We start from the raw sequence: 10,000 nt of genomic DNA, 5'->3' as shown, positions 1-10,000 counted from the left end.
GGTCACACACACACACAGGTACACACACACACAGGTCACACACACAGGTCACACACACAGGTCACACACACAGGTCACACACAGAGGTCACAGAGGTCGGTCCTGGTCTAGTTCTGCTTCAGTCTTTAGTCCTGGTTTAGACTCAGTTCTGATCGGTTTTAGTTCCTGGTCTCATCCAGTACTTGGAGGCCTTCTTCAGTCCCGGTTCAGTTTCGGTCCGGACCCGGTCTGGACCCGTACCTTGGTGGCCTTCTTGAGGAACTTGGCGCCGTCCTTCTCGATGTCGTGCCAGGACCTGATGGGCGTCTTCAGTTCGTCTCCCACCACCATCCCGGGCCCCTGAGTCGCCGGGCCCCCCATGAACGTCATGATCCGGGCCCCCGTGTTCGGGAACGTGCACTGCACACAGAACAGAGAACTGTGTAGTGCACAGGGGCATTGTGGGAGGTGTAGGACACAGGTGTAGGACACAGGTGTAGGACACAGGTGTAGGACACAGGTGTAGGACACAGGTGTAGGACACAGGTGTAGGAACAGGTGTAGGAAACAGGTGTAGGACACAGGTGTAGGACACAGGTGTAGGACACAGGTGTAGGACACAGGTGTAGGAAACAGGTGTAGGACACAGGTGTAGGAAACAGGTAGGACAGGTGTAGGTGTGGACACAGGTGTAGGACACAGGTGTAGGACAGGACACAGGTGTAGGACACAGGTGCATTGTGGGAGGTGTAGTCACCTCCAACAGTCCCACGGCGATGGACAGGGCCACTCCCAGACTCCTCAGGGGCCTCTTCCCCTGAGTCACAGGCCAAGGGTCCCGCTGCAGCTCCCCCAACAAATCTGTCAGGTTCATGTCGATCTTCTGCACCGGCTGAAGGAACCTGAGGGAAGAAGAAGAAGAGAAAGAGAGTGAGTATCCTGTCCAGTCCTGTAGGGGGCGCTCTTACCCGTAGGTGGCGCTCTTACCCGTAGGGGCGCTCTTACCCGTAGGGGGCGCTCTTACCCGTAGGGGGCGCTCTTACCCGTAGGTGGCGCTCTTACCCGTGGGGGGCGCTCTTACCCGTGGGGGGCGCTCTTACCCGTGGGGCGCTCTTACCCGTGGGGGCGCTCTTACCCGTGGGGGGCGCTCTTACCCGTGGGGGGCGCTCTTACCCGTAGGGGGCGCTCTTACCCGTAGGGGGCGCTCTTACCCGTAGGTGGCGCTCTTACCTGTTGCTCAGAGGTTGTGGAGTCTGAGGAGCTCGTCCTTGAGCCGCTGCAGGTTTGGTCAAACCCAACATCTCCTGAAACATGAGACACGAGACGTGAGACCTGAGTCCTACAGCAGAACCAGGTCTGGAGTCAGGTCTGAGGTTCAGGTCTGAGGTTCTGGTCTGAGGTTCAGGTCTGAGGTTCTGGTCTGAGGTTCTGGTCTGAGGTTCTGAGGTCTGAGGTTCTGGTCTGAGGTTCTGGTCTGGTCTGAGGTTCAGGTCTGAGGTTCTGGTCTGAGGTTCTGGTCTGAGGTTCAGGTCTGAGGTTCTGGTCTGAGGTTCTGGTCTGAGGTTCAGGTCTGAGGTTCTGGTCTGAGGTTCAGGTCTGAGGTTCTGGTCTGAGGTTCAGGTCTGAGGTTCAGGTCTGAGGTTCAGGTCTGAGGTTCAGGTCTGAGGTTCTGGTCTGGGTCTGGGTCCGGGTCCGGGTCAGTGTTGTGGTCCTGACCTGAAGCTGCTTGGCGCTCAGGTCCTTGGTCCCTCTGAACACGTAGCTCTTGGAGATGCCCTCACAGCCGAGCTCGTGGACCTGGACCATGCGGCCGAAGGTGATGAGACCCACCAGAGCAGCAGGGGGCAGCAGAGACAGAGACATCTGCAGAGACTCCTTCAGCGCCTGCAGGTCCTCGTCCTCGATGCAGGTGTCCACCACGTACAGGAAGAGCAGGGGCATGGGGGGGCCGCGCTGGGGGGTCACACGGGGTCAGGCAGAGGTCACGCAGAGGTCACACAGAGGTCACACAAAAAAATGGTTCCAGAAAAACCAAAGAGTCCCAGAAAAACCTGAACCTGACCCTGTTAGAACCACAACCAGCAGAACAACCACCGGAACCTGTTAGAACCACCTTCAACCAGACCAGGTCCAGACCAAGTCCAAACCAGGTCCAGACCAGGTCCAGACCAGGTCCAGACCAAGTCCCAGGTCTTGCCTGTCTCCACGGGCTCCAGAACTGTGAGAGTCCCAGGGACGCCGACTTCAGGAGAAACAAGATCTTCACTCAACTGAACAACAAGAACCAGGACTAAACCAGGACTAAACCAGGACTAAACCAGGTCTAAACCAGGACTAAACCAGGACTAAACCAGGACTAAACCAGGACTAAACCAGGTCTAAACCAGGACTAAACCAGGACTAAACCAGGACTAAACCAGGACTAAAACCAGGTCTAAACCAGGTCTAAACCAGGACTAAACCAGGACTAAACCAGGACTAAACCAGGACTAAACCAGGACTAAACCAGGACTAAAACCAGGACTAAACCAGGACTAAACCAGGACTAAACCAGGACTCTAAACCAGGACTAAACCAGGACTAAACCAGGACTAAACCAGGACTAAACCAGGACTAAACCAGGACTAAACCAGGTCTAAACCAGGACTAAACCAGGACTAAACCAGGTCTAAACCAGGACTAAACAGGACTAAACCAGGTCTAAACCAGGTCTAAACCAGGACTAAACCAGGACTAAACCAGGACTAAACCAGGACTAAACCAGGACTAAACCAGGTCTAAACCAGGACTAAACCAGGACTAACCAGGACTAAACCAGGACTAAACCAGGACTAAAAACCAGGAACTAAACCAGGACTAAACCAGGAACTAAACCAGGACTAAACCAGGAACTAAACCAGGACTAACCAGGACTAAACCAGGACTAAACCAGGACTAAACCAGGTCTAAAACCAGACTAAACCAGGACTAAAACCAGGTCTAAACCAGGACTAAACCAGGACTAAACCAGGACTAAACCAGGACTAAACCAGGACTAAACCAAACCAGGAACTAAACCAGGACTAAACCAGGACTAAACCAGGACTAAACCAGGACTAAACCACTAAACCAGGACTAAACCAGGACTGAACCAGGACTAAACCAGGACTAAACCAGGACTAAACCAGGACTAAACCAGGACTAAACCAGGACTAAACCAGACTAAACAGGACTAAGGACCAGGACTAAACAGGACTAAAAGGACTAAACCAGGACTAAACCAGGACTAAACCAGGACTAAACCAGGACTAAACCAGGACTAAACCAGGACTAAACCCTAAACCAGGACTAAACCAGACTAAACCAGGACAGGATTAAACCAGACTAAACCAGGACTAAACCAGACTAAACCAGGACCTAAACCAGGACTAAACCAGGCTACTAAACCAGAAGGACTAAACCAGAACTAAACCAGGACTAAACCAGGACTAAACCAGGACTAAAACCTAACCAGGACTAGGACTAACCAGGACTAAACCAGGGAACTAAACCAGGACTAAACCAGGACTAAACCAGGACTAAACCAGGACTAAACCAGACTAAACCTAAACCAGACTAAACCTAAAAGGACTAAACCAGAGGACTAAACCAGGACTAAACCAGGACTAAACCAGGACTAAACCAGACTAAACAGAACTAAACCAGGACTGAACCAGGACTAAACCAGGACTAAACCAGGACTAAACCAGACTAAACCAGGACTAAACCAGACTAAACAAACTAAACCAGGACTAAACCAGGACTAAACCAACCAGGTCTAAACCAGGACTAAACCAGGACTGATCTAAACCAGGACTAAACCAGGACGACTAACCAGACTAAACCAGGACTAAACCAGGTCTAAACCAGGACTAAACCAGGACTAAACCAGACTAAACCAGGACTAAACAGGACTAACCAGGACTAAACCAGAACTAAACCAGGACTAAACCAGGACTAAACCAGGACTAAACCACCAGACCAGACTAAACCAGAACTAAACCAGGACTAAACCAGGACTAAACCAGGGTCTAAACCAGGTCTAAACCAGGACTAAACCAGGAACTAAACCAGGACTAAACCAGGACTAAACCAGGACTAAACCAGGACTAAACCAGGACTAAACCAGGACTAAACCAGGACTAAACCAGGACTAAACCAAGACTAAACCAGGACTAAAGGACTAAACCAGGACTAAACCAGACTAAACCTAAACCAGGACTACCAACCAGACTAAACAAGACTAAACCAAAGACTAAACCAGGACTAAACCAGGACTAAAAGACTAAACCACTAAACAGGACTAAACTAAACCAAGACTAAAACCAAACCAGGACTAAACCAGGACTAAACCAAGACTAAACCAAAACTAAACCAGGACTAAACCAGACTAAACCAGGACTAAACCAGAACTAAACCAACGACTAAACCGACTAAACCAGACTAAACCAGGACTAAACCAGGACTAAACCAGGACTAAACCAAGACTAAACCAGGACTAAACCAGGACTAAACCAGGACTAAACTAAACCAAGACTAAACCAAGACTAAACCAGGACTAAACCAGGACTAAACCAGGACTAAACCAAGACTAAACCAAGACTAAACCAAGGACTAAACCAAGACTAAACCAAGACTAAACCAGACTAAACCAGGACTAAACCAAGACTAAACCAGGACTAGGACTAAACCAGGACTAAACCAGTCTAAAACCAGGACTGAACCAGGACTAAACCAGACTAAACCCGGACTAAACCTAAACCCGGACTAAACCACTAAACCAGGACTAAACCAGACTAAACCAAGACTAAACCAGGACTAAACCAAGACTAAACAAGACAAGACTAAACCAGGACTAAAACCAGGACTAAACCAGGACTAAACTAAAGACTAAACCAGGACTAAACCAAGACTAAACCAAGACTAAAACCAAGACTAAACCAAGACTAAACCAAGGACTAAACCAAGACTAAACCAGGACTAAACCAAGACTAAACCAAGACTAAACCAGGACTAAACCAGGACTAAACCAGGACTAAACCAAGACTAAACCAAGACTAAACCAAGACTAAACCGGACTAAACCAGGACTAAACCAAGACTAAACCAGGACTAAACCAAGACTAAACCAAGACTAAACCAGGACTAAACCAAGACTAAACCAAGACTAAACCAAGACTAAACCAGGACTAAACCAGGACTAAACCAAGACTAAACCAAGACTAAACCAGGACTAAACCAGGACTAAACCAGGACTAAACCAGGACTAAACCAAGACTAAACCAAGACTAAACCAGGACTAAACCAGGACTAAACCAAGACTAAACCAAGACTAAACCGGACTAAACCAGGACTAAACCAAGACTAAACCAAGACTAAACCAAGACTAAACAGACTAAACCAGGACTAAACCAGGACTAAACCAAGACTAAACCAAGACTAAACCAAGACTAAACCAGACTAAACCAAGACTAAACCAAGGACTAAAAGACTAAACCAAGACTAAACCAAGACTAAACCAAGACTAAACCAAGACTAAACCAGACTAAACCAGACTAAACCAGACTAAACCAAGACTAAACCAAGACTAAAAAGACTAAACCAGGACTAAACCAGGACTAAACCAAGGACTAAACCAGGACTAAACCAGGACTAAACCAAGACTAAACCAAGACTAACCAAGACTAAACGGACTAAAAGGACTAAACCAAGACTAAACCAAGACTAAACCAAGACTAAACCAGGACTAAACCAGGACTAAACCAAGACTAAACCAAGACTAAACCAAGACTAAACCAGGACTAAACCAGGACTAAACCAGGACTAAACCAAGACTAAACCAAGACTAAACTAAACCAAGACTAAACCAGACTAAACCAGACTAAACCAAGGACTAAACCTAAAAGACTAAACCAAGACTAAACCAAGACTAAACCAAGACTAAACCAAACTAAACCAGACTAAACCAAGACTAAACCAAGACTAGACCAAACTAAACCAAGGACTAAACCAGGACTAAACCAAGACTAAACCAGGACTAAACCAGGACTAAACCTAAACCAAGACTAAACCAAGACTAAACCAGACTAAACCAAGGACTAAACCAGGACTAAACCAAGGACTAAACCAAGACTAAACCAAGACTAAACCAAGACTAAACCAAGACTAAACCAAGGACTAAACCAGGACTAAACCAAGACTAAACCCAAGACTAAACCAGGACTAAACCAGACTAAAACCAAGACTAAACCGGACTAAACCAGGACTAAACCTAAAAGACTAAAAAGACTAAACCAAGACTAAACCAAGACTAAACCAGGACTAAACCAAGACTAAACCAGACTAAACCAGGACTAAACCAGGACTAAACCAGGACTAAACCAGGACTGAACCTGGACCCTCACCTGGACGACATATTCGATGGTGGAAAACTGTGGGAGGAGCTCAGCAGGTTGGTTCACCTCAGAAATCCCAGCGTAGGAAGGAGGAAACTGCAGAAGAAGAAATCAGAACCAGAGTCAGGACCTGCAGGAGGTTCTGGGGGGGGGTTCTGGGGGGGGGGTTCTTGGGGGGGGAGGTTCTGGGGGGGGGTTCTGGCGGAGGTTCTGGGGGAGGTTCTGGGGGGGAGGTTCTGGGGGAGGTTCTGGGGAGGTTCTGGGGGGGGGGGGGGGAGGTTCTGGGGGGGGGGGGAGTTCTGGGGGAGGTTCTGGGGGGAGGTTCTGGGGGGGGGGGTTCTGACCTGGTTCCTCTGGTAGCAGAAGTTGCAGGCCCAGAGTTTGGCTCTGTAATCCACCTGACTGAAACAAACAAACAAGAAGAAGAAGAACTTTACTTTGGTTAAAGCCACAGTGCGGAACATTTTCATTCTGGATGTTTTTGCTGCTCGTGTCCTTCAGAGACACAGAGGACTTGCCTCTCCACAAACCTGACTCTTCTTCTTCTCCTCACAGTTTTTGTCTTGGAAAAATCATGTTTTTTAAAAATAAATATTTAACAGAACCGTTCTGAAACTCTGGAAATATTTATTTGTGTTTTTAGTTTTTACGTTTATAGTTTTTATTTGTTTATAGTTTTTATTTGTTTATTGTTTATATTTGTTTATTGTTTAAATTTGTTTATTGTTTTTATTTGTTTATTGTTTTATTTGTTTATTGTTCATAAAGACGATCAAATGTCAAATGTGGAACCAGAGCCTCAAATCTGTAAAACAAATTTCCTTTCGTGTTTGAATAAAACGACTGAACTGAACTTGAAACTTTTCATCTGAACTTTGGTTTGAATTTTGTTTTCATGAGTCCAGAAAGTTCCAGACTGGAGCTTTAAACGTCGCTCCCAATAAAAACATTTAAATCAGGTTAAACCAAGTCTAAACCCCGCCCCCTCCCACCTAACCCGCCCCCTGTTCCCTTAACCCCTCCCCCTAACCCCTCCCACCGTGTAACCCCACCCCCTGTTCCCCCGTGTAACCCCCCCCCTGACCCCCCCTGACCCCCAGTCCCCCCCCCGTGTCTCCCCCGTGTCCCCCCGTGTCCCCCCCCCCCCGTGTCCCCCCGTGTCCCCCCGTGTCCCCCCGGTGTCCCCCGGTCCCCCGGTGTCCCCCGTCCCTGACCCCCGTGTCCCCCCGTGTCCCCCCCCCCCCCCGTGTCCCCCCCGTGTCCCCGCGTCTCACCAGAGCGGGTTGAGGACGGCGCGGCAGGTGGCTCTGCTGCAGAGGACGGGTTCGTACTGGATGGGGGGGAGGTCGGGTCGTTCCTTCAGGGGGGTGAAGAGCGCCGCGATGGGGACCACCATGCGGGTGGCCTCCAGGCGAGACGACGGCCACACGTTCCAACTGAAACGGACGCCGTCGCGCTCCTCGTTCTGAGAGATGTACTCGGAGAACGTCGCCATCGAGCTGAGGGACACGAAGAAGAAGAAGAAGAAGAAGAAGAAGAAGAAGAAGAAGAAGGTGTGATGAGAAGGTCTCCTACAAACATCTACAACAACAAACCACAAGAACCAGACGAACAGACAAGAGCAGACAGGACCAGGCAGGTGCAGGACCAGGCAGGAGGACAGGAGGCAGGAGCAGGCAGCAGACAGGTGCAGAGCAGGCAGGAGCAGACAGGAGCAGGCAGGAGCAGGACAGGCAGGTGCAGACAGGCAGGCAGGAGCAGACAGGACCAGGCAGGTGCAGACAGGCAGCAGGACAGGGCAGGCAGGTGCAGGCAGGTGCAGACAGGAGCAGACAGGGACAGCAGGCAGGTGCAGGCAGGGCAGGCAGGGAGCAGACAGGAGCAGACAGGAGCAGACAGGCAGGAGCAGGCAGGTGCAGACAGGTGCAGGAGGCAGGTGCAGGCAGGTGCAGACAGGTGCAGACAGGAGCAGACAGGCAGCAGACAGGAGCAGACAGGAGCAGACAGGGAGCAGGCACAGGGGCAGCAGGCAGGAGCAGACAGGAGCAGACAGGGCAGCAGAGGACAGGCAGCAGACAGGAGCAGACAGGAGCAGACAGGAGCAGGCAGGAGCAGACAGGAGCAGGTGACGTGGCTCTTCATGTGTTTGAAGTTTGTTTACTCAATCCTCAGATTTTCACTGCTCAGTCTGGACAAACAGAACCAGAACCAGGACCAGGACCAGGATCAGAACCAGGACCAGGACCAGAGAGTCCTGGACCTGGGCGGGACCTGCGTCAGAGCCTGGTCCTGGTCCTGGTCCTGGTCCTGGTTCTGGCTCAGGTCTGGGCTGTTTACGTGGGAAAGTTCCTGAGGCAGAATCGCGGCTCCAGAACCGAACCGTCTTCACAAAAGTGAGTCCAAAACAACAACAACAAAAAACAAACAACAACAACAAAGATCTGACAGAAAATCTGAAAGTTTCATTCACCAAGAACGAGGCCGAAGAGAAACAAACAAACAAACAAACAAACAACAAACTGACACAGACCAGGACCAGGACCAGGACCGGGACCGGGACCGGGGACCGGGACCGAGATCGGACTCACCTGAGCGGGGCCGGTTCGTGGGGCCGGGTGCAGCAGCAGCAGAGGCCGGGGGGAGAGGCTCTGGAGGCGGACACTGAGACCGAGACGAGCCGCTGAATCTGCGGAGGATCCACAAGATGGCGGCCGTGCCACGTCACTGCACAGATAGGAAGAGGAGCGAGAGGGCTCACTCTGTTTGATAAACCCGCGCTTCTGTTATGTTAACAGAACCGCGGTTCTGTTCAGGTCCACAAATCCAAATGACCCGATTTAAAATCAATATCCTCCACAGTAACACTTATCTTCAAACAAGGGACGATTTATGTAACATTTTAAATTGAAACTCCAAATAAATGTACAGTTTAATTCATGTATTATATATTTATTATATTCTATTTTCATGTAATAATAATGATAATAATAATAATAATGATATTGTTGTTATTATTATTATTAATAATAATAATAAACAGTTTACTGAGATTTATCGCACTGCAGCTGTGGACAGAGGTCTCACTCTGACACATTCCAAAGAAACATTCCGACGCACAGAAACGTGACGCACGTGATGAAAAATATATAAAGTATTTAAAGAGTTTTTAAGATAGAAAAAAATAAAGCTTATACCAGTGTAAGTTTTATTTCTTATGTCAGTTTTAAACTTGTGAATAGTTCAAATATTTTCATGTCAAATGTCTGAAAACTGTAAAATAAAACTCAGTGTGTTTAGGAGATTAGAAACATGGAGGTGAGACTTAAGTTTTCTTCTTCCTGCTCCTTTGTTGTTATTTTTATTCTGTTTTGACTCATGTTTTCCGTTTCCGTGTAAAAGAAAAGAAAATCCAAAAAACTCTTAGAATAAAAGTTTTTATTGTGATTTGTTTGGACATGTTCTTACAGTTTCACAGACAGAAGAACCAAAGTTTCCTGACCCACTTTTAGTGTTGGTTTCTGTCAAAGCCGGAGGCCGAGCGCAGAAACCAGAAGGTCCAGTTTGAAAACAGAAAGAACAGAAAAGAACAGAAAAGAAAAAACAGAACAG

General features: G+C 48.5%; 1 protein-coding gene across 1 annotated transcript in view; it reads right to left on the bottom strand.

The window, feature by feature from the left end:
• Positions 1 to 9,135, bottom strand: part of sec23a (Sec23 homolog A, coat complex II component) — a 27,697-nt gene extending 18,562 nt beyond the window's left edge. Inside the window, 8 exon segments of the mRNA XM_055156486.1 lie at positions 241 to 399; positions 737 to 881; positions 1,210 to 1,283; positions 1,696 to 1,932; positions 6,401 to 6,487; positions 6,736 to 6,793; positions 7,666 to 7,890; positions 8,980 to 9,135. Coding sequence (XP_055012461.1) covers positions 241 to 399; positions 737 to 881; positions 1,210 to 1,283; positions 1,696 to 1,932; positions 6,401 to 6,487; positions 6,736 to 6,793; positions 7,666 to 7,886 — 981 coding nt within the window. The 5' untranslated portion in view covers positions 7,887 to 7,890; positions 8,980 to 9,135.
• Positions 9,136 to 10,000: the final 865 nt, after the last annotated feature.

The sequence above is a fragment of the Boleophthalmus pectinirostris genome, unplaced genomic scaffold (assembly GCF_026225935.1).
Source record: "Boleophthalmus pectinirostris isolate CB_2022bp ecotype Guang Dong unplaced genomic scaffold, ASM2622593v1 HiC_scaffold_10, whole genome shotgun sequence".
Lineage (NCBI taxonomy): Eukaryota > Metazoa > Chordata > Actinopteri > Gobiiformes > Gobiidae > Boleophthalmus > Boleophthalmus pectinirostris.
Note: the sequence above shows the minus strand (reverse complement) of the source record. Positions and strands in the feature narration are given on the sequence as shown.